This window comes from Ciconia boyciana, chromosome 8, assembly GCF_034638445.1.
Source record: "Ciconia boyciana chromosome 8, ASM3463844v1, whole genome shotgun sequence".
NCBI lineage: Eukaryota > Metazoa > Chordata > Aves > Ciconiiformes > Ciconiidae > Ciconia > Ciconia boyciana.
Window position 1 is genome coordinate 33469383 of NC_132941.1, and position 25622 is coordinate 33495004.

A 25622-nucleotide genomic window follows, 5' to 3' on the forward strand; every position below is an offset into this window, starting at 1 on the left:
TGATGGACTGTTAAGGTATCGTCAAAGACTTTATGGGACCTTAGAGAGAGGGAAAAGGAAGTTGCTTGAAAGGAGTTTGATGACTGTGTATGTTGCTTACAATTAGTTTTTCAGGCCTCACTGGGGGAAGAAAAAAAAAAAAAGAGTAGTCTTATTTATTCATCAAAGGTCCATTAAGTCTCATTTGCAAAAAGTTGGAGGGGAAAAAACCTAAACCCACTTGAGCTGTACTCAAAAAAAAGATGGGTTAACACAGCAGAAGTTCTTGACCATTCTTTAACTATTCTATCCCTTTTGGCAATAGTTACTACTTAAGGCTGTGAGCTACCCAAAGAGGCTATGCAAAAATGATTGTGTTTGCCAGGAAAGATCGTGGATAGTAGTTTGGCCGTCAGCCTGAGCACCGCCTCCTCTGCACACGTAACATGTAGTCAGCAACTGCTACTACCACCTGCACCATGCTGGTGCAAGGGGAGGATGTGATCTTTGAGGTGCAGCTCTTCCAGAGAGCACGCACTACCCAACGCAGAGCCAGGACTGCTGCTGTGGCTGCTTTACACCGCAGACTGTTTGCTCCAGTGACTGGATGAGTGTGGTGAATCTCTACCTATTTCCAGTGAATTTGATGGCACAGCTCCCACAGTTTTGGTAGCAGCAGGGGTTGTTCTTTTTGCTCACACAAGCTCGTACACACACGTGCACACATACAGATTTTTTTCCTCTGCACCCCTGCCAGTGCTGGTGCAGAAGAGAGCAAGGCAGATGGGATGCTGCCCTGCCTCCTTGTCCTTACCCCCGCGCAGGGAAAGGGACCAAAGAGCCCCAAGGCTCTTCCCAGCAGTGAGGTCCTCCAGAATAGGAGTGCTGCAGTGGGTTAAACCTGCTCAGTCCTGGAGATTTGCTTGCAGCTGAAAAGGAGCAAGGCTGAGCAGGGGCCACTTGTATGGGTTCGCTCAGTGCTTTCAACTACCAGCTGCAAGCAAGGAAGTGTATTTTGGTGCATAGAAGGTAGTAACTAACATCTGTTTTCTAATAAAGTCTTGGATGCAGAGTGATGGAAACTGTTAAGGCCAAGAGTGTCCAGTAGCCAAAAAGGGCTGTTATATAAAACTACTCTTTAGAATATTATCCCACTCTGAAGTCTTGCATGGCTGTGGGGATTTCTTTGCTATTTCAAAATAGTAAAATTGCCCAGTTCCCTGCTGTTTGAGTTATGTCATAGTTGCACACACTGGTAAATTACTCAATTTTCTTTGTACCAGTTCTTCTTCTCAACTGCAATAAGGAGCACAGAAAAAGCATCTTAAACATGTCTGAATCCGTGATTTAACAGGAGAAAGAGCAGTTAAGAGGGGAGCCTGTTGGTTTGATTGCCTCGCTAGCCAGTTGTGATAGACTGGCTCATCACAGCGCAGTGGGGTCCCTGTGAAGCCATTTCCAAACACAAACTGCTGAATGAGTTATTTTGTTGTTAGTTCTTTTCAGAATGATTTTGGGGTTTGTTTCTTGGACTTGGGACTGTATGAACTTTTGGTGAATGTTAGCAGCTGCTGCTAATTAATCTTCATAATAAAGTCTAGCTCATTTAATGAAGTACACTATGTTTTCTTCTTTGGAGGAAAAAATAAGCATGTTTGCACTTAAAAATAAAATTGCAAGGAAAAATGGATGTTTCTTGACATAGGCTGTGCCAGTCAGGCCTAGTATTCAAGCTCTCTTCAACCTAAAAGTTTTCATACTGCAATATCACCAGCCATCCACATCGCCTTCTGGGCTTCAATTGGCTTCTATAGGACCAGCACATTTCTCCTTGCAGGATATGGACCTGTGGTGTACTGAATATTCACTACTCTGTAAGACTGTGTGTGCTTTAAGTTAACAGTTTGGTATTAGCCTTGTTAAGCTTCTTTCACTGTAAGTTACTGTCTTGTCTATAAGACAGATCAAGCAGGTTTGACAAATTACTAGTGTAACTTCAGAGAAAGGTACGTTGAATAAGTTGTTTGGATATTTTAGCTCCATTTCTAACTCCAACTTTAAAGAAAAAAATGCCCTCTAAGTTACTTTCAATGTCAACTCTCTGAATGTTATTGCTGTATCAGAGGATATGTATGCTGTAATGGGATTCCCAGAAATACTGTCTTCTGGCATGAGTACCTCCTGAGATGCAAAATGTGGTTGATGATGATTTTGTTCAAAATGCCTAAGAATAAGCTGAGTGTTCTGGGGGATTATAACAGTTAACAGGTTTGTCCTTGCCAGGAAGTTTTTGCGTAATCTGTTGTTCTTTGACTGCTTTTCTAATGTTACCTTTTGAGAAATGTAAAGTTGAACAGGTCTGTCTTTGAGCTGATACAAGAAATCTCCTCAAAAGGTACCAAGACACTACATCTTGTAGAAAAAGTGTACTCTTCTTTTAATGGCCTCTTGTAAAATGATTTTGTAAGGTTTACGTATTTGTGCTTAATACGGCATACAAAATGTATTAATCTCTGTGCTCGTTTTGACATGATATATTGTGCATGAATAAAAACTGATTCAGTTGCTTTGCTTGCTCACGTTTATCATATACCATACTTTCCATATTTCATGTATGACATATGCTTCTTAAAATCATTTCATGTACAGTTTTACTTTAGTTTTTACCAAACAAAAGGAATATCGCATGAGAAACAAATGCAAAAGTTCCTTTTCTTTCTTTCTTTTTATTATTTTTTTTTAAAATATTGACTCAGAAAAGCTCTTGCTCTTATTGGCTTTGTGAGTGTGAAGCATATCCGAATTGTGCATGGGAGATATAGATTTGAATTGATTCCAGTTGCTTCACAGTTTGCACATCAATTGCCTGTCACTTAAAGGAATTTTGGGTTCTGCATGAAATAGTTCTGAGTGGTTTAAAAAAAAGATTTTAGCTATATAATGTCATTTTACACAAGTTTATATTTTGTATAGGTTCAATATCTGAATAGAACAACAACAACAGAAATTATTAAAAGGATAATTCTAATAGTTGTGCAAAGCAGAGACATACCTAAACAGGCAAACTAGAACTGATACGAATATTTCAGAAGTAGCACATCAGAAAGTCAATAGGAAGTAAGAGAAGAAATTTTGATGTGGCTTTATTTTTACCTTATGGATTCCTTCTTTGTGTTTTCTGTTCTTCATTGTTTGCAGATTTGGTTGCTATGTGCTTTCTGTCTTTCATTTCGTGTTGCTTTTTGATTTGGACCCGTCATCAGTATATGGCTCATTCCTATTTTTTTCTTTCCTTTTTTAAATCTTCTTTTGCCTCCTTCATCTGAACTCATGCAAACAATTGTACTTGCTTTTTGTAATATTACAACGTTTACTGACCAATTTTCTTCTCTGGTCTCTCTGTTTTTCAATCATTTTTGTTGATTTTTATGTTTGATTTTAATTTAACAATTTAAGAAACAGTTGAACGGAGTGCAGGAGCAACAAGATCCCTACCTGCTACTTACTCATACAAGCCATTCTTTTCAACACGGCCATATCAGTCATGGACAACAGCTCCAATTACAGTGCCTGGGCAAACCAAATCAGGCTTCACTTCCTTATCCAGCTCTTCCTCTAACACTCCTACAGCTTCCCCATTAAAATCAATATGGTCTGTTTCTTCTGCTTCTCCAATCAAATCCACATTAGGAGCTTCTACCACATCTTCAGTTAAATCTGTTAGTGATGTAGCATCTCCGATTAGATCATTTCGGACAATCTCTTCACCAATAAAAACTGTGGTATCGCAGCCTCCATACAATATACAGGTTACTTCAGGCTCTTTTGTCAGAGCCCCCACAGTCACAGAAGCTGCTAGTCTAAAAGGGCTGGCATCCACTACCACATTCCCCTCTCGGACATCTCCAGTGACTACAGCAGGATCTCTCTTGGAGAGATCATCCATAACCATGACGCCTCCAGCATCCCCCAAATCCAACATTAACATGTACTCTTCAAGTTTGCCACTTAAATCAGTCATCACATCAGCATCTTCACTTTTATCGTCCCCTCTAAAGTCAGTGGTGTCACCTGCTAAGTCGGCAGTTGATGCTGTTTCATCTTCTAAAGTCATGATGGCCTCGTCTCTCTCGTCGCCAGCAAAACATGTAGCTGGGCACACAGATGTACCATTGCTTAATGGATCTGTGTCACCTCTGAAATACCCATCTTCTGCCAACTTAATAAATGGATCCAAAGCTGCAGCTGTTTTTCAAGACAAGATCGCTGCAGCTGCGCATTCTGCAAGTTGTGCTGCTAATGCAGTTGCTGACACGGCTGAGAGAGTGTTTTCAACAGCTACAACAATGTCATTTTCTCCACTCAGGTCATTTGTGTCGTCAGCACCATCAGCTTTCCAGTCGATGAGAACTCCTCCTGCAGGTGCTTTGTACACAGCCCTTGGGTCAATATCTGCAACTACCTCATCAGTAACTTCATCAACAATAACAGTGCCCGTATATTCTGTAGTCAATGTTTTGTCTGAACCAGCATTGAAGAAGCTCCCAGAGTCGTCTTCACTTACAAAATCAGCTGCTGCGTTACTGTCACCTATTAAAACATTGACTACAGAGGCACGCACGCAGCCTCCCTTTAATCGAACTTCATCTCCGATAAAATCATCCTTGTTTTTAGCACCTTCTGCTCTCAAATTGTCCACACCATCTTCTTTATCCTCCAGTCAGGAGATACTGAAAGATGTTGCCGAAATGAAAGAGGATCTAATAAGAATGACTGCTATATTGCAGACAGATGTCGCAGAGGACAAACCGTTCCAACCTGAGATACCAAAAGAGGGTAGAATTGATGATGAAGAGCCCTTTAAAATTGTTGAGAAAGTAAAAGAGGACTTAGTAAAAGTTAGTGAGATTCTGAAAAAAGATGTGTGTTTAGAAAGTAAAGGGTCGGCTAAAGTATCCAAAAGTGATCAAGGACACCTGTCTGAGGATGACTGGGTAGAGTTCAGTACAGAGGAGATTGATGAAGCGAGACAGCAAGCTTTGACAAGCCCTCCTATATCTGTTCCAGAGAAGGTCCAAATTAAAACTAAAACCATGTCGGAAAAGGATTATAGCTTGTCAAAAGTTATTGATTACTTAGCAAATGATATTGGTAGCAGTTCATTAACAAACATAAAGTACAAGTTTGAAGAGGGGAAAAAAGAAGGTGAAGAGAGACAAAAACGTATTTTAAAACCAGCTATTGCTTTGCAGGAACATAAACTTAAAATGCCTCCAGCCTCCATGAGGCCTTCAACATCAGAAAAGGAGTTATGTAAAATTGCAGATTCCTTTTTTGGAACAGATACTATTTTAGAGTCTCCAGATGACTTTTCTCAGCACGATCAAGATAAAAGTCCCTTATCTGACAGTGGCTTTGAAACGAGGAGTGAAAAGACACCTTCTGCCCCACAAAGTGCTGAAAGCACAGGGCCAAAACCACTTTTCCATGATGTACCCATCCCTCCCGTCATTACTGAAACAAGAACTGAAGTAGTTCATGTTATCCGCAGCTACGAACCATCATCTGAAGAAATTCCAGAGCAGAAAGCAGAGGAGCTACCGGCCTCAAAACCTACCCCTACATTTATGGAGCTGGAGCAAAAGCCTGCTGGATCTATTAAAGAGAAGGTTAAAGCTTTTCAAATGAAAGCCAGCAGCAGCGAAGATGATGACCATAAGTGTGTCCTTAGTAAAGGTGTCCGAGTAAAAGAAGAAACTCATATCACTACCACAACTAGGATGGTTTATCATAAACCTCCATGCACTGAAAGCACGTCTGAAAGAATTGAGGAAACAATGTCTGTTCATGACATAATGAAAGCCTTTCAGTCTGGGCGTGACCCTTCCAAAGAACTGGCAGGTCTGTTTGAACATAAATCATCAGTAACATCCGATGTTAGCAAGTCTGCTGAAACTTCACCACAACATGCAGAGAAGGACAGCAAAATGAAACCCAAACTGGAGCGAATAATAGAGGTCCATATTGAAAAAGGTAATCAGGCTGAACCTACTGAAGTCATTATTAGAGAAACAAAAAAGCATCCAGAAAAAGAAATGTATGTATATCAGAAAGACTTACCTCGGGGAGATATTAACTTTAAAGAGTTGGAAAAACATGATGCTTTTCCTTGTTCAGACGAACAAGGTCAGCAAGAAGAAGAGGAGCTCACGGCGGAAGAGTCACTTCCTTCTTACCTGGAATCCTCTAGAGTTAACACTCCTGTGTCCCAGGAAGAAGACAGTCGCCCTAGTTCTGCTCAACTCATGTCTGATGACTCTTACAAAACACTGAAGCTTTTGAGTCAGCACTCAATAGAATACCATGATGATGAGTTGTCAGAACTAAGAGGGGAGTCTTACAGGTTTGCTGAGAAAATGCTTCTTTCAGAAAAGCTAGATGTGTCTCATTCTGATACTGAGGAGTCAGTTACTGACCATGCTCTACCCCTTAGTGCAGAGTTACAGGGGTCCGATAAACGATGCAGAGAAAAAGTAGCTACTGTCCCCAAAAAAGAGATTCTCTCCAAAATCTATAAAGATGTATCTGAAAATGGTGTAGGTAAAATGTCTAAAGATGATCATTATGATAAAGTGGCAGTGTTACACTACACTGGAGATGTTAGTAGTCCAAAACATGCGATGTGGATGCGCTTTACTGAGGACAGATTAGACAGAGGTAGAGAAAAGTTGATATATGAAGACAGGGTGGACAGGACTGTTAAAGAGGCAGAAGAAAAACTGACTGAAGTATCACAGTTTTTTCGGGATAAAACAGAGAAGTTGAATGATGAGCTACAGTCTCCGGAGAAAAAGCAGCATAAAAAAAATGGCAAAGAAATACATTCTAGCCAGAGCTCTGCCAGCAGCAGCCCTGAGAAAGTTCTGCTCTCTGAATTACCATCGTCTGGTGATGAATGGAGTAAGGTGAAGCAGTATGCACATGATGGGAAATGCTTTCCCAAGGTGGATGAAAGAAAAGCGTCCAGTTTGCCCAGCAGTCCTGAAAAAAGGATATTTGTGCAACCTGAAGAGGACTCTAAACAGACTATGGAACACAAAGGAAGTGCACAGCAGACTGGAGTACCTGAGGTTTCACAGACTGGATTTCAGCTGAAGCAATCAAAGCTCAGTTCCATTAGGCTTAAATTTGAACAAAGTATAAGTCCAAGGAGTAAGGACATAACTCAAGAAGAAAAAAAGCTGGATGGTCAGTCCAAAATTCCAGTCAAGAAATTGCAAGAAAGTAAGTTACCAGTGTATCAGTTTTATTCCAGAGAGAAACACGCAAAGCAAGTAGAGGTCGTTGATGGGAGCACAGCTTTACAGAAAGAGGTGAAAATACAGGAAGATTTTGTTCCAGGTAAAGGGAAAGCTATCGAAGACTTCCGTGCTTCAGACACACAAAAACAAAGAACTGAGATGAGTAAAGGCGTGCCAGAATACTTTTCAGAACCGCAGGCAAAAGACCTGGCGTATGGCTCAGACTCAACAACGAAGGGACACTGGGACAAAAAAATCTATAGGACGTGGGAAAGTCCTGGAACTTCTAATCATAAAACACAAAAAGAAAAACTTTCACATGTGCTGGTTCCAGATACAGTAAAAGAAAACCATGTTGATCATGCTGAAGCTAAAATTGACAAAAAAAGTGAATTTATCACTGTGACAGAGCACAAACTGGCAGCAAATGGAATTAATTCAGAAGAAGTGAAGGAACTGACTGTAAAATCTCCCTCGAAAAGGGTTTTATACAGAGAATTTGTTGTCAGGGAGGGGGAACGTAATGGTGAAGTGGCTGATAAAATATCCAAAAGGAAAGAAGAAATTGCTGTGTCCCATATTCCAGTCAGAATTGTTGAGGAGAAGAGAACCACACTTGATGGTGTCTATGAACTTTCAGCTAAAGTATCCCAGTCAGCTGTGATTAAGGAGAAAGTTGAGAGGCAGATTGATTATGTGGAAGATGAAAAAATAAAGCATTCAGAAATCAGAAAAGTTACCAAGCAGCAGAGCTCGATAGGTCTAAGTCCTCCTGTTGAGGAAATGGAGATATCCCCTAGCAAATCACCAGATTCTTTAGAATGTAGTCCAGGAAAGGAATTTCCTTTGAGTGAGTTAGTTGACCCAGGTGCCAGTGATTACTTGGATAAAGTTGCACCACTAGTAAGCGCTGAGGGAGTAAAAGAAATTAAGACCTTACCTGTTTATGTCAGTTTTGTTCAAGTAGGAAAGCAATATGAGAAAGAGGTGCAACAAGGAAATATTAAAAAAATTGTCAGTCAGGAGAGTAAGACAGTACAAGAAACAAGGGGGACATTTTACACAGCTAGACAGCAAAAACAACCTCCTTCTCCACAAGGTAGTCCAGAAGATGACACACTAGAACAAGTGTCCTTTATAGATAGCTCTGGTAAAAGCCCTTTAACACCAGAAACACCGAGTTCAGAGGAAGTGAGTTACGAGTTTACATCTAAAACACCCGACTCACTAATAGCTTATATCCCAGGCAAGCCCAGTCCTATACCTGAGGTATCTGAGGAATCAGAGGAGGAAGCAGAGGCTAAGTCAACATCTGTAAAACAGGCAGAGGTTGAGGAACCACAGATTGACAAAGCATTACCTAATCATATAAATAAGGACTCTAATAAAAGACCCAAAAGTAACAGAGTTGCCTACATTGAATTCCCTCCTCCTCCACCACTGGATGCAGATCAAGGCGAGTCAGAAAAGAAGCCTCATTATTCCACTGAGAGTGAAATGGAGATGACGGAAGTGAACCTGCAAGATGAACATGACAAATGCCAACTGGCTGAACCTGTCATAAGAGTACAGCCACCGTCTCCTGTGCCACCGGGAGCAGATGTCAGTGACTCCAGTGATGATGAATCTCTCTATCAACCTGTTCCACTTAAAAAGTATACGTTCAAACTGAAAGAACTGGAAGATGAGCAGAAAGAAACCTCAAAACCCAGAGCCCCTGAAAAGATTGAGAAACAGAAAGAGTTAGGACATCCCACTTCTGGGAAACCTAATGAGTTTGACATTGGGCTTGATTCACCCCAGAACGATGTAGTGCAAAATGGGAATAACAATGACCAGTCTGTCACAGAGTGTTCCATAGCAACCACTGCAGAATTTTCACATGATACCGATGCGACAGAGATTGACTCTCTTGACGGTTATGATTTGCAAGATGAAGATGATGGTTTAACTGAGAGTGATTCTAAACTTGCAGGTCCGGCAGTTGAAACCAAAAAGGACATATGGACTACAGAAGGCATTCTAAAGCAGACTGATCGCTGCTTTAGCCAGAGTAAGCTGGAAGTCATTGAGGAGGAAGGCAAGGTAGGCCCTGAAGAAGACAAGGCACCTTCGAAGGGTCCAGCTTCTGAAAAAGCCGGAGATAAGAGTGAACAGAAGTCAGGGGCACAGTTTTTCACTTTGGAAGGCAGACACCCTGACAGGACTGTATTTCCTGATACGTATTTCAGTTACAAAGTAGACGAAGAATTTGCAACACCTTTCAAAACAGTGGCCACCAAGAGTCTAGATTTTGATCCCTGGTCCAATAACCGAGGTGACGATGAAGTGTTTGAGACTAAATCAAGGGATGATGAGGCTAAGCCATTTGGTCTGGCAGTGGAAGACAGATCTCAAGCAACAACACCCGATACAACTCCAGCCAGAACTCCAACAGATGAAAGTACGCCAACTAGTGAGCCCAACCCCTTCCCATTTCATGAAGGGAAGATGTTTGAGATGACTCGCAGTGGTGCAATTGACATGAGCAAGAGGGATTTTGTTGAAGAAAGACTCCAATTTTTTCAGATTGGTGAGCATACTTCTGAAGGGAAGTCAGGGGACAAGGGGGAAGGGGATAAAAGTACAGTCACTGCCATCACACAGCCACAGGCAGGGGACAACACTGTAGAAACAAACCTAGAGAGACCAGTAGAAACAACAGCAGTTGAACATAAGCCCATCATCCAGGCCAGTGGAGATTGCATGGAGCAAACACTTGGTAGTAACTCACTGGAAAAAGCATCGGCAGCAGTAAACGCTTCTAAAGTTGATCCCAAATTGCGCACACCAATTAAAATGGGAATTTCTGCTTCCACCATGACTCTGAAGAAAGATGGCCCTGGCGAAGTGACAGATAAGATAGAAGCTGTGATGTCAAGTGGTCAGGGATTAGAAAATGAAACTGTAGCAGTGATTGCGAGTTCAGCTTCTAGCCAGACAAGCTGTAGGCAAACAGAAAACACTGATTTTCCAAAAGATAATTTTAATAACAACAACAATTTGGATTCATCTGCTGTCCCTACAGATGATATTACCTGTAATGTAGTGCTAAAAGAACATTTGGAACCGAAATGTTCCCTCCAGAAAGCTAATCAAGCGAAAAGCACTTCAGGAAAAGGTACAGGGACAACACAAGGACACAGAGTAAGAGATAAGCAAAAGCCACATGGAGAGCAGCAAAAGTCAACAGACTTGGTAGGGGCTAGAGGAAAATCAAAGCTTCCTGTAAAGGCCAGCTCAGTAAAAGAAGTCTTTTCACAAAATAATCTCCAGAGCAATACAGGGAGTAAAGTGAGAGCGGCTAGTAAGCCTGACAAAGCAAAACAAAATAATTCTTCTCCCTGTCTAGAAGCAAGGTCTAGGATTCCTGTAAAAAACACACATAGGAGTAATCTAGCTAGAAGAACTCCAGCCCTGCCAAAACAAGAGCAGGTAGAGAAAGAAAAACCAAAACAGCCTCCTTCTAAATTACCAGTAAAGGTAAGATCTACCTCCGTCACCATGACAACAGTTAAAGTAAGGAAAAATCAGCTTAGGGAGGTATGTAAACATTCTATTGAATATTTTAAGGGAATTAGTGGTGAGACATTAAAGCTTGTGGATCGTCTATCTGATGAAGAGAAAAAGATGCAGTCAGAGGTCTCTGATGATGAAGAAGACAGTACATCAAGGAACACATCCTTATCAGAAGCTACTCAAGTTTACCAGCCTTCCATTACATCGAAGTCTGCTAGAGACATGAGAACAGAGGCAGCATCTATAAAATCAAAGATTGAAAAAGCCGACAGTGAGAGGAGGAGGAGTAAGAGGACTGGTGAGAATGAAGGCAGTCAGGTTTCTGGAGCTCTCATGGCTCACCTCGTGGAGATCAAGCCTAGTTTGTAAAACTTTCAACTTGTTGATCCTAGTGCATGAACTGTTGTGATTGCCTGTGGAGTGACTTAACTGTAGTTTTCATTCTGTCATTGTCATCTGTATGTGCTGTCTTATACTCTTCTTTCTTCCTTTAAACAAATCCTGTACTGTAGAAAGCTAGTGAAGCATGCCGAAGACGTTCATGTAACTAAAAAATTGATGTAACTCAGAAATTGAAAGATTTCTTTTGTGACAGCAAATTTATTCTGTCAAAGTAGAGAAAATAGATGATAATCTGGTCTTGGTGGTTTCCACCAGTAATCGAACAACTTGTGTACAGTCTAGCAGCTAGATTGTCAGCATGTTTGGTTTCATTACACGACATCATGTAGTTTGACATTTGGCTTTACACAGGTGAAAATATAAAAGCTGTGAAAAAAATTTGCTTTGTAGGTTATTAGGACACACAACCATTCTAGTAAACAGTATAAGCACCAGCAACTTAGTCAAATTAAAGCTATTATTTATAAGAAACTATTGTCCAGTATTATGGTTTTCTGTGCAAAACCTTTTTAATTGAGAAATTGTAAATCACAGGTCCACAGAGTCCATGTGAACGAACAGATATAAGGATGGCAATTGTAGCCGATCACCTAGGACTTAGCTGGACAGGTAAGCTTTTCTGCTTTAATATTGAAATTAGTCTTCGCTATTACATTTTCAGGTAGTTTTTTACCAAAAGCCGCAGCAAGGCCGCATCAGGCTCTCCCGAATTCACAGTAAGCGCAGCCTCCCAAACCATGCAACACATTGCTGGGCAAAGATGCCTAACAGGAAATAGCCGTGAAGAATTATCCCATGGTCTTGCAATAAATCAAACAGAAACTAATAGGGAAAATACCTAAAATGGCTCTCCTCTCAAGACGTTCACCCAAGGACTTGAGAGGATCTCTCTACTCACGCTCAGGGCTGCCTCTGTATCTGGCCAGCAGTTTCCCCAAAGCCCTGGAGAAGGCAGGGAGCCCAGCAGTGCCCCAGCAAGCCGGTGCCATGTGTGGGGTGGCCCAACCGTATCCCCGCTGGACCTCCATATGCTGATAGGCAGAGCTGGCCCTTCATGGGCTTACAGCTGCAGCAGCCAGCTCTCCCTGGGCGTAGGTGACAACAGCACCGGCGCTGAGCTGCACAGCGAGCTCACAAAGGAGTAACACTCACCAGAAACACCAGATTTTATAAATTAACGGTGATGAGGTAGTCTCCACGGAGCTTTTTTTCACCATGTTTAAGTGGCTTACTGGGTATAAATATGATAATAGCTCACAGAGATGATGGAAATTCAAACTTAGGAAATTTCTGTCTGTCTTAGGAAATTAACGTACGAGTATATAATGCAGTGTTCGTCGTTATCTGTAAAGTTCGTGTCAGGTAGTTTTGTTGACATCTGTGTGATCTAAGAAAGATAATATTTTTAAGCCTGACAGGATGATTGAGGGATTTGGGCTTTGTTTGGTGTTTTTGTTGTTGTTTTCTTTTCTTGCTTGCCTTTTTTTTGTCTTTATAGAACTGGCAAGAGAACTGAATTTTTCTGTGGATGAAATAAATCAAATCCGAGTAGAAAACCCAAATTCTCTTATTGCGCAAAGCTTCATGTTATTAAAAAAATGGGTTACCAGAGATGGGAAAAATGCTACAAGTAAGTTCAAGTAGTTACTTTTGTTGTTTATAAGTTACAGCCCATTTCATCTGTTGCCTGCTCTAAATAGGTTAAATTGAAGAAAACGTTATAAATGTCTTTCGCAAACCACTGATGGGAAAAAAAAAGTTTCAGTTATATTTTTACCAGAAGTCAGAAACGTGTCATATTTATCCAGTATATATGCAGAAGGAAATAATCTGTTCTCCACATCCATAATTGACGTGACGAGTAATGAACTTAAATTCCAGTAAAGAAAACATTAGGGAAAACTTCCCAATAGCAAGGAACGTGAAACATGGAAATAGGCTGCCTGGAAAAGTTAGGTAGTCTCGCAGCGTTGCAGGTCATAAGAAAAGACTAAACCACCTCCTGCAAGGAGTGATGGCGACACTGATTCTGCGCAGATTCTGCTGGTTTCATCTGTGCTTTTCACTTGAATTGCTCAAATTGAAAGAGAGGCTTTGATTTTTGCGTTAGGTCAATGGTGTTTGTTACCATTCTCTAATCCACACACTCCTACACAGTATTTGAGTCTACTTTGATCTCTTTCACCGTAAAAGTAATTTCCAGTATTACTGTGTTCTTGCAACAAGATTACTGTAAATGAGATTTCACCATGTACTGCATGAATAGTCTTACATGCATTATTACCTGCAGGGCTACCTATTCCGTTGTTCCTCGAAACAGAATGGTAAAAGGATTTTTACACTCCTTTTACGCTTCAGTAAAAGGATATTGTGGTTTTTTTTGTAGTAAGTAAATATGTTCTTTAAGAACTCTCTGACCTTATTCTTTGTGCCTTTTGTGTTGTAATATAATTATACTTGGGGGAGAGGGAAGACTCTTAATAGATGTATATCTTGAACAAGTAGGCAGCAGAATGACTACTTAGACAAATGATGGGGTTTGCTAGAACCAAAGGCATTGGGACAGAAACATATGCCAGCAATTTATAATTAATGCAATGTGAATGTAACTGAGAAGGACGACGGCACAGTTCTGCAATGCTTAACTTTTTTCTGACATGTCTTATTTGTTTTTCAGCTGATGCCTTAACTTCTGTATTGACAAAAATTAATCGAATAGATATTGTGACCCTGTTGGAAGGACCAATATTTGATTATGGAAATATTTCAGGCACCAGAAGTTTTGCAGATGAAAATAACGTTTTTCATGATCCCATTGATGGTAATTGAATTCCATGCTCATATTTAGTTCAGTGACATGTCCAATAGTACAATAATGTTGTATAAACTAGACTTTAAAAAAAGACAGCAAGTTCTATAGAAATAATTGTTTTCAATGTGAAGGCTTTTTCCTCTCCTAAAGCACACTCATGGTATGATACGTAAGTTGCATATTAATATCTCAAAGAATAAGCCCAGGATCCCACAAACATATGCCTGGGTAAGCTTGTTCCCACCAGCCTCAGTGTCAGCTGACAAGACCTGAATGTTTTTCTCCTGCAATAGTTGTGCCTTGAGGCTTGCCCCTGTATATTTTTAATGTCCTTGGTATCGCATGCTTTCCAGGTTACCTGGAAATACATATATTCTTTGGCTTCCTGTCTAGATAAGTAACTAAGAATTCTTCAAAGAAAAAAAAGAAGGAAGAACAAGGAAAAAAAAGTGCTTAGTAATTGCACAGAGCAAATGAATGTGCAATTTACTACTAAGCCTCTTTGAGACAAGCGAACATCAATTACTTTATGATTTTTCACTTGGACCATTTCTACAATGGCAGTAGAAAAATAAGAAAATGTTTTATTACTGCATGAGAGAATATCTTTTTCCGTCTACTAATGGGTAAAATTGTGTCATAATTTTCACATGGAAGCTGTACCAACTGTGAACAGAATTGTGCAGGACAATTTTGAGCCAGATTAAAAGGATAAATGAAGTTCTGCTTGTAAAACAGAATTGCCATAGGTATACTTATTTATCATGCTGAATTATAAAGATGCTAAATGTTGTTTTTTCTTCTTTTAAATGTTAGTTAACAGGCACTGGGTTGCTACATTCTTTACTTTGATTTTTGTCATGTGTATTATAAATAGCTCCTTAAATAAGATTTTTCTTTTGTAAGTAACATTTCTTTTGCTTTTCGTAATTTTTTCAAGTATGTATTGAGCTTTTTCTGCATTTTAGTAGGACTTTTTTCTTTAGAGCATATAAGCTCAGTGTACCTCCATTATTGAGCAGCATTGCTGGTCATTGAATCATTGCATTACAGAAATAATTTTCTGTTGACATTTTAAGAAAGTTGCTCTTGAAATGTTGCTTGCGCCTTTTAATAGTAGCATCAATGTTTTTATGAAAAAAATGCGCTTCTCTGCAGTTGCTTTCTGTCTCTCCTCTGAACCTTCCTCAAGCTTCCTTTCCTCACCAAGACCAGACCACCTTTGCCTTTCTCTCAGCTGATTCAGGAAAGAAAAAAAGCAAACCCTGTTAATGCACCTCCCTTTGCAGGCAGCACAATGTCAAGCTAACCCCACGGCATATATTTTTTCCTTTTGTAGATTACCCAACCTATTATTTGCTGGAAAGCAAACTTCAGATTTTGTTGTAATTTTTATGTGTATATTCAGTTTAATCCTTTTGTATGGTTTTCCCATGTTTTCATCAATTTTTCTTTTCTCTCTTTATTTGATCAGTGTATCTGATTGTACCCATGTCACCAAGATCGCCTCACTCTCCAAGATCACCAAGATCTCCTTACTCACCACAGTCTTCTCACCTGTATAACTTTACTGTACCTGAAATATTCATATAGCTCTCCCTTGTTGTGTTTGTGTTCTCTTATCCCTTTGTTAACTTCCTTTTTTAGTTTTTTATCCTGCTGTGTATTTAGATCTACTATTCTTTAGTATCCTCATTAGGATCCATTTCTGCTCCTCATTCTTTAACTATTCCATTCTTGTGTCTCTATGGTTAAATTGGAGATATATATTAGAAGCATTGTATTGCTGGTATTGTATATTTTTATATAAAAGTATATTGAAAATGTGGACCTGTTTTAGAAATAAGACCTGCTGACAAAAAAGTGGCTGTCCTATGTTATCTACTTCTGACTTTAAAATCTATTTATTAAACTTCAAAATTTAAAAAAATAAAAACTGGGAAAGAAAGATTTACACAATATGGCTGCAAGAGATTGTATTGGATATAAAGGGACAACCACCCTTGTCCACATTTGATTTATTGCATGCTCATAAGACAATCTGCTACAGCTTGAAAATGTTAAAAAGGCTGCAAACACAATTGCTGAAATCTTTACAGACTATATACAAAATAGTCAAAAGTACTGGCTTCACGGTACTATTCACTGGCAGTACTCATTTTTTGTTCCATCTATTTAGGACAAAGTAAAGAAATCGATCAGAACTGCATTTGTTCTTATGCACCTGCACCTCCTCATACATTTCCTACTTTAAGTAATTCATGAATCATTTGACATTTGCTTATTTGTTGCTCCATGCTTCATCCCAGTCAGTCCAAATGTGCTGTCTTCCTTAGGTTATCCCACCATTCAAGTGGAACTGGAAACTCCCACTGGGTTGCGCTTCGTGCCGCCCACCCCTTTCCATCAGGACGATTTCTTTAGCGACACCTCTAGCCTAGAGTCACCCCTTAGAACTCCCAGTAGACTGAGTGACGTGTTAGTGACCTCCCAGGGACAAGTAGATGGTACAGCAGCAGCACCGCCAGTGGTGACTGAGGAAGACACTTCACTGGACGACAGCAAACTTGATTTCTCAGTGCCTAGAGAAGGAACACCTAAAGATATTTCCGTAGGCGAGAGCCAGTTGGAGGAAGTGGACCTTAAGGATTTTCCACGGTATCTCGGTAGTTATGGCGGGCTATCAAAAGATGCTAAACAAAGGCAGAGTGAAGAGACTAGTAAAAGAGGAGTAAGGATTGAACAGCCTGAGAGAGAAAAGTCTGGTACTGATGAGGAGATGACGGAAGAAAAGCTTAAATCTCTATTTGAGGACATTCATCTGGAAGAAGGAGCTGAGTCTGAGGAGATGATGGAAGAAAGAGTATGGTCAATTCTTAAAGGTGTTCAACAAGCAGAACACGAAATATCTTCAATTACAGGTTGGCAGCCTGACTTGTCAAGTGTCACCGAGCCACCGACGTCAGGATGCAGAATAGGTGGTAGCCTGCTAGATCGCTTGGATGATAGGTGAGGATCTTTGTATAAGAGTGTGTGTGTGTGTGTAAGCAAGCCTTCCCGTGCTGCTTTTACCTCCAGGAGAGTGCTGAGGCTGCTGCTTTACTATGCTATGAGAATATGTATATGTGCATATATATATATATATATATATATACTTAAAAGAAAAAGTAATAGTTGACTCAATTTGGCCTCAGACATATTTGTCTTTAAAAATGTGTATTTATTAGGTTTCATTCTTAAGATAGGTATTTCAGAATTAATTTGTATTATGTTTAGTGGATACTTTTTGTGTCTTTATCTTGTGTATTTCCCTTTTTAATTAAAGTGATGCATAGATGTAACTGAAATTGAGGACTATAAAATGTACATTATCTGAAACCAGGATGTTCCATTACTCTTATTTCTCAAGTACCTTTTTAGCAGTCATCCTTTTCATTGCATCTCTTTGCCTTCCCTCAGATAGTCGTTACTGTTTCTATAAGCCAACTTTTAAATTGTCACTGTTTTTATAACGCTTACTTCAAGCATGTTATGTCATGCTGATCTACCAGCATTTAAAGAGACGAGTTACAAGGCATAAGAAGGTAAGAATGGTGATACCATATCCATCTAGTTCCATATGTTGCCTCCCAGCAGTGACTGCAGAGGATGCTCAGGGAAGGAGGAGAGTGGACGTATACGCTGTTTTCCTCCAGTGTTTTCCCAGGCTCCGCTTGCTTTCAGCATAATGACCTGCTGAGATGGATGCTTTCTACATATTTATCCTCAATGCATTTCTCTTGCATGAGCTTTTCCAGCCTCCCCTTGGACCTACTTAAGCTTTCAACATTCACAGTATGTGTTGGCGTGTTCAGCCTTACTGGTACCCACTGGGTGAAGAGCTCCTGCCTGCCTTTGTTTTGAACGTGGCTCCCATGATTACTAATCGAAGGAGCGAGGTCTGCATGAGCTGTAAATCAGCAGAGAATGATTATCTGCAGAGTGATCATTTGTCTGTCAGCAGTTTACATCCTTTGCAGCTTTGGCTCAGGATGTTTTAAGGTTCCAGGTAGCATTAGATACTCTCTTATTGAATCCAGTGGGAATTCAGCCATTGATTTCAGCACACTGATTGTCTTTCAGGACTGGAAAGCACTTGATCTACTACTGATGTGATTTCTGTTTTGTTAAGCAAGCATTGTTATTCTGCATTTTGTGTTGTGTTAAATTAGCACAATAGATCACTTCGAGAAATAAAAGGGCTTCCTTAAGAAGATAACATCCATTTCTAACTAGATGAATTCAATTTGCTATCTTTTATAAGAGTTGTGCCAGCAAATAGCTATAGTATTTTCATGTGTACAGTCATAGTGCTTATCTGAAAGCAAGCAAAAATGCAAAAGAGAAGAAAACCGTCCATCAGAGATGCAGGTTAAACCTGTCCATAGGTAATCTGAAGCAAAATTTTGGTCAGCTTTCTATCTTGTAGTAACCTTCCTTGCCTTTTGCTTTGTGTATTATTGGAACTCTGCACTGTCTAAGGATTTCTTTTCAGATACCAATATTTTCTAAAAGGCATGGCTTATCTGGAGTACAGATATTGTAGTTTGGGGGAAAAAAAATTATTTGGTCATTACTCGTAATTGCACAGTAACAGATACTTTCATCACCTCCTTAGTTAGAGAGCAGGTTAAAGAATTAGTGCCTTGGAGATTTATCTCGTGATTATACAAGGGCAATGGTAGGTTTTGTGTATTTTTCCTTCTGTTTTTTCTCCCCTTCCTTCCCCCCCCCAACACACACACACAAGAGGAAGGGGATTAGCGTAAAACATTTGGCCTTGTTTCCAGTGTTCACCATATTCTCATTGCGTCTGAAAAGATACCATGATGCAGAAGACAAGGCTATTAAATAGATTGAATTTGCAAGCTGAATTTAAAATTTTACTTTCCTCTGTCTGAAACGTATGTGCTAAGAACAAAGGCTCAGTAAGACGCTCAGTGCTTTCTCCTTCTGCGTCTGATTTAAGCACTGAATGGCTGTCTATTCTTTTTTCTTGTAGCTCGGACCAATGTAGGGATTCTGTTACCTCATATGTCAAAGGAGAAGCAGGGAAGCCAGAAACAAATGGAAGCCTATCCGAATCCACAGCAGAGGCGAAAACTAAATCCTACATCCAGGAATCTTTAAATGATGTGGGAAAACAGAGTGACAAAGAAGCCCTGAAAACAAAGCCCCAAATTTCGGCTGGTATTGATGAGCAAACGTTATCATCAACAGCATATCAGAAATCTTTGGAAGAGACTAACAAGCCAACAACAGAAGGCAACAAAACATCTGTGCCTGTCAGTGTGAAGAAGATGAGCTGGAGTACTTCTGAGGATGGCAAGCCAAGAACAAGCATCCAAGAGGAGGAGGGAGCAGTAATGTCTGAACAGAAGGTACAGTATGTCCTGTAATTATTGTGTGAGGAGTCCCTATTGCTTGACATAATTTTTTGTAAGACTTGTAAAGTTGTTTGTGACAGGGTTGGTTGGTTTGGTTTTTTTATCCTTCTTTATGCCTTTTCTATTTATTTCTAAATTAAGAAAAATGGAAGTTAGTGGAAATTTATATTCTGTGGCGTGAATAGAAAGAGGTGGAGTCGGGGCAGGCAGAGGAGCCAAGCAGGGCTGCATAATCCTCTGCCTGACTAGCCCAAGCCCTGGAAGAGGTTGGAGCAGCTTCTGGGATCACCGTCCCACATCACGGGGGAACAGGCCCCGTCCCGGCCCTGACACACCACCTGTGCAAACAGTGCCAAACAGCTCAGCTGTCCTCCATCTGCTTCTGGTTAAGCTGATGCCACTGGTTTCCCCTCTTCTTGTGACATTGAAGCGAGCAAAGGGACTCTTCGGCCCCTGCTCCTTGTCCCCAACACCCCCTGCATTTTTTTACTCTGTTAATTTGCAGGAGGATAAATTTTGGGTAATACTTAATCTCCTCCTTATGGTTTTTGTTTCATGGCCTCATTCATCCCAACTCCAAAGCGCATCCAGCCAAGAGGAATCAAAAGATTTCCAAATGTGTAAAGCACTTTTCCAGGTGGTGGTTCTTTCTTAAAATACAGTAGAGGGGCTCCCCTTCATTTCTACCTTGTGTGGCTTGCACATCCTTAACTGCAGGACCTCAGTTATAAGTTGTTTTCTGGCAATGAAGATTTTAATAGCTTTCTCAGTTGCTTATAATTATTTCCCAGAAGCTTAAAAGTAAAGTTGATTCAAAGAATGGCTTATAGCCCCGTAGCTGCGTGCACCTCTCACCCCAGCAGTGGGAGGGTTGCCACAGAATAGACCACAGGGCCATCAGGGAACCAGGCTGAAAAAGGGAATTGCAGAGTTTCTTCTACATTCCTCTCTCTGCTGAGATTGTCTTTTCCTGGGTGTAATACAGGAGGAGATTATAACTTCTGGAAGCGAGGTTTTTCAGTAGAATTGCTTCTACATGATATAGCTTTTTTTTTTTTTATTGTAGCACAAGGAAAATGTTGGCTGTGGTAGGCTGCAATAAATCATTCAAGTTTAATTAGTTAATTTTAAACTATTCTTTCGATTATACAACCAGGAGTTCTTTTATTAGATAGTAACATAATCAGTCTCAGCAGTTATGCAGCATATGATTGTTATTATCTTGTTATTAGTTCGTGACACAGTTGAAGCAGCGAAGATCTTTCCTAATGTTCACTAATTACTGGAATACTTAAAATCTAAGAGCCTTCTGCAAAGGCAGTTAAAGGCAGATGGCCGAGTTCCTTTAGTGTCGGTAGGCTTTGGGGCAGACCTGGGGCTGATATTATTATGCTCAGTTTAAACGCAGGGACAAGCGTAGATGCACACTGTAACATTCTGAGGGTGTGCAACTTCCCCCTCTGGATTGCCATCAGTAAGAAGATAAATTGTCATCCCCTTTTGTGTTCTCTTTACTTTTGGATATCCCATCTGGATTGGGAAGAATAAGCGCGTGCTTTTCTTATGCGTGCTTTTTGCACTACTTTTGCTTTATTGGTAAAGGGTGATAATCTTATCTTCTAAATTACAAGTCTTTTTATAGACATGATCTTTGAATAAACTGGTATCAGAAAATAATGTGATTTCTAAACATGGGTGTCTCACAAAGCCTGAATGGGTAACAAACTAGTGTTTGTTAGAATGACAACAAGAATTGCTTCTGATAGCTTGTTGATATCTCTTCAAGAATATCTTCTGTCTAATCTAATTTGAAGTCAATAGTTTAATTACTAGCACAGTCCAATTTGTGGTGAGACACCTCACGTGCTCTCATGAAAACAGAAAGAGAATTTCAACTGCATATTTCTGCAAGGTGTTCTTCAGAAATGCTCCATAAAGAGAAAAGTATGAAAGAAACAGATTTATTTCTGTGGAAAGAAAGGGGGAACAAAATAAAATTACTAGTAAGAGATTTTTTTCTGTTACCCATTGGGAAAGAGCTAAGAAGCAATAGTCATCCACCTGCAGGGTGAGAGGGCTGCATCAGTGTTTTGGCACACAGTTTGCAACAAGAGGTAAACTCAGATGATTGGTGGTGGGCTGCTGTCTGGTGACATGGATGAAACAAGTTGTTGGCCTCATCCCAAGTCCACGTAAATGCCCAAAAGCTTACAAAAGCAGTGCAGTGACAGTGTAGGCCATATAATTCTCTATGAATGCTCAAGCATCAGATTCCAGTGATCTTTTGAAATGAGAGGAGCACAGCACCATTGCTCTATTATCCCAAAGAGGGTGATGTCTACTGCGTGGTCAAGGTGACTCCCAGTGTCAGAATTCCATCACAAATACACCACTTGAAGCTGTTTGTTAATAATAACTCTTCCTCCAAAACCTTCCTGCCCTCTGGGAATCTTCTGCTTCTTGTTACTTCTTCAGGACAAGGTTGGATTATAATTTTTTTGTGTCTGTATTTGGCTAGTGTCAGAGGACAGCAGGAGACTTTACACGCAGATGAATACTGTCATCCTTCCCTAAATGCTTTTTGTTATAGAGTCCTTTTTCTCTTCCACCCACCTATGCCTACTCTTATTTTATGCACCATTTCTGAGAAATGCTTCTTGTTTGGGATGTCTTGGGCCAGATTCAAAGAGAGAAACAGAAATGCAATTAGCAATCTCCACTATTCATGAATTTAAAATCAGTTTTAGGCTGTCATTGAGTAATTATAGAGAAAATTTTCAAATTTCTCTATTCAGAAAAAGGTCGATTCAGCCAAACATCATGTGAGGAGGGCCTCTGCCCTGTGTCCGTCACACAGATAGGTATGAAGCCCTCTGCCAGGCATATGCACACAGAACTGCTTAGCCCCAAAGCCGAGGAGCTCCTTGGGTTTTGGAAGGGAAAATGTTGGGGCTGTCAGAGGGTGCCAGGACGGAGCAGATGTCTGCGTGCGGCTGTGGTACCTCCCGGCACCAAGCTGAGACCAGTGTCAGGCTCTTCCCCCTCACCCTGAGCTGACGTCTACCAGTTCCCTTCTTAAAAAATGCAGAATGATTGTACTTCACGCTACAGTTTTGCTACTTAAAAGCAGGTAAATACTGAACAGGAAAGCCATTTACATGGAGAAATTCTTCAAAATGCTTATTTGTAATCTTCTTAGTGGAGGCGCTCCACTGAATCTTTCTGTGTGACTGTCATCTTTTTTTATGAGGGAATTCACTTCCTATACCTTGTGAATCCATACCATTTGTTTGAACATTAATTTTTGAGGAGAAAAAAGCAAGCAGTTATGACAAGGTTTGTTTGTACACAAAATTTTTAACAACTGCGTAAGATTTAGAAATTCCCCAGGTCAGCTGCATTCCAGATAACATTTTCTAAGACTTAAGAGCTGCCTGGATATTCCACACCTGCTATACTTGCCAAGCTACAGTATGCCAAGGAGCAAAAAGGCCTCCTCCCACCATATACTTTAAGAGCAAAACTGCGAGTCCTTATGTACATAATAGAGACAGGAAAAACACTGTCCATGATAACCTCTGTTTTCTTCTCCTAGTCCTGATCAGCATGTTCTGTCTTGCAAATGTGCTGTTCAAATGTACTAAAACTGCATTTATTAGGAATGTAGTGACAGTGACAGTGAGATTGAGAGTGATTCGAGCTCAGATGAAGAGCAGAGAATTACTACAAGAGTTTATCGACGGCGGTTGATTCTGAAGGTATTTTGTGATTTGCATTCCTGAGGCGACGTTGGCATGCACGTGAGTTTGGACTGCTGTGTCAGAATGTCAGTTTAGGCATACTGGAGTCCCTCTGGTAGCGTGCTTTCCATTGCCAGTATGTATTTATAACCAAGTGCTAGGTGGCCTTTCCTTGCTTAACCCAGAGGTTTATGGTTGTCTTCTGCTGGAAAACAACTGTGCTGCATGGCATGTTGTGTCCTTCACTGCCACTGTTTTGCATGGCATCTTAAAGACTACAGCTAGGTGCAGTGTATTGGTCTGATCTAGAGCAAAATGAGTTGCAGGCAGATATGGGTGACAATTTTTTGGTTTTTTTTTTTTCCATTTTCTTAAAAAAATTTCTAAATTACAAGTTAAAAAAATGCAGGAATGCACACGAGTGGGATATAGGAGAGTATGAGCCATGTACTCTGGTTGAAACTTGTGGTCCTAAGTGCTTAATGTGTTCTGGAAAACCACCTCAAAACAGCAGGTGATCCTGATTTAAAACCTACCAAAGTTAATAAGAGTCTTTGCATTGCCTTCAGTAGGCTTTATTCAGTATATTTATTTACAGATGGCCTTTATTTACAGCACACTATACTTTATATACTGCTAACAATGGCATGGTCATATAAATAATTGCATTTGCCCTCATAGTTTTTCTTGTATGGTCATATAGTATGGCGTTATTTGCCTGCAGCATATAGCATAAGAAAATAATTCTGCATCGGAAACCGTTAGGTTAATCACTCAGTAACTTACAGGATTTATTAGATTCTTATTAGAAAACCATGTAGTCAAGCCATGAAAAAGACAGTCAGCCAGCAGAGTGCTATTACAGTACTAGCTGAGTTTGCCTAAGGTATAATTGTTACTTTAGGAATGATTCGTGACACTCCGATTACACATATCTATATTGCTGTTATTTGCATGCTTTGTGGAGAAGAGTATGCACACAGGCACTGCACCTTTTGTATAATGTGGATGGCAGATAGGCTGCTCAGCACAGCTTCCCATCTCTCCAAGATACAGACACTTTCGGAAAAGGCAGGATGACATTTCTGACTGTCTTCACCCTGAATTTCTTCAGTATACCAGTCATGCTTCTGTTTGGGACAAGGCAGGAATTGCAAAAGTGAGCTCAGTAAAAGTGAATATTTTGTCCAGTACCTCATCTTTACAGGCAAAACCTGCTGCCTTCCATGAAAGGCCCTGGGCAGGTCAGGGTATAACCCTCCATCAGTAATTCCCTCTGCAGATAAGACATGACTGGTCAGAAATAGGAATGTGGCTTCTGTTTTCAAACGGGGCAGGCAGCCTGTGGGCAATTACAGACCCTCGAATGCTGTAAGACCATTTCTGGTAAGACATAAAGTATCCGTGTGCTGAAAGTTTTAAAGGCTGCATAGTTGGCCTGTGGCTGAGGTCCCCCACCCAATTTATGTCTGAACTATTTTAGTGTCCACTGGTTTGGAGTCAGGAAATGTCAGGGTAGAAAAGTAAAAGTATGTAAAAAGGCAGCCTTCGCTTGCTTTCCAAGTACATCCCCTGTGTATAGAGAAAGGCATAGAAAATTGTTTTTAAATCTGGGGGTATAATTTGGGGTTGAACTTTTAACAGAGCAACGGTAAAGCAGCGTAGACAGCGTTGCAATCTGCGGCTAGTGCAGAGGCAGTCGGGAGGGTGTGCATGGTGCGTGGAGGCGTCTGAACCTGCTCCGTTGGGAACGTGTCTGATCTGAATTGGATTAGAGCTGTACCTGTCTCTTGATTAGAAAATACATGTGATACTTCTGTCATTTTCTGATGTTTTATAGCTTCTTTTTTATCCCCCACTCTGCATCTCAAGACAAGCTTAAACCAGAACAAGAAAAATTTCCAAAGTAGCAATCGGCAGGCCTTTTAGAGAAAGAGTGTGATAGCGGAAACCACCATTTCTATAGGTATACTTTGATCATGTCAAGTTCATTAAATGGTGCTATGAAATGGAAGAATCAAGCTTTAACATTGGTAGGGATCTGGACTTTAATTTCTGCACATTCCTGGGAGCAGAGGTTCAGTCTGGGTGAACTGAAATGACTGCGAGAGCATGCACGAGCTGAGGAACAGCTCCTCGTTCAGGGAAGAGGTCTCAGGATATAGTGCTCAGAGGACGGAGCAAAGCTCTCAGCCTGCAGAGTAAAAATAACTCCTGCGTTTCTGCCACAGGGCCCAAGCAGTGCTGGGGAGCATCTCGCCTGCCAGCGCCCGAGTGCCCGGTGCTGTGCCCCACCCTACAACCCCGGTGCCCCTCTCTGAGGCTCACACTGAGCAGGGCTGGCATCGCTTGCACAGAGCAGTAGCGAGAAGGGAATCGGGCTCTCCGTCTGCTCCTGTGTTTT

The 25622-nt window shown here is 40.6% G+C and overlaps 1 protein-coding gene across 1 annotated transcript in view; it reads left to right on the forward strand.

Moving 5' to 3' along the window:
* ANK3 (ankyrin 3) overlaps positions 1-25622 on the forward strand; it is a 213764-nt gene that overhangs the window by 175444 nt on the left and 12698 nt on the right. Inside the window, exons 37-43 of the mRNA XM_072869693.1 lie at positions 3442-11136; positions 11775-11849; positions 12739-12870; positions 13918-14061; positions 16974-17061; positions 19094-19472; positions 23138-23236. Coding sequence (XP_072725794.1) covers positions 3442-11136; positions 11775-11849; positions 12739-12870; positions 13918-14061; positions 16974-17061; positions 19094-19472; positions 23138-23236 — 8612 coding nt within the window. The remainder of the gene's footprint in view (positions 1-3441; positions 11137-11774; positions 11850-12738; positions 12871-13917; positions 14062-16973; positions 17062-19093; positions 19473-23137; positions 23237-25622) is intronic.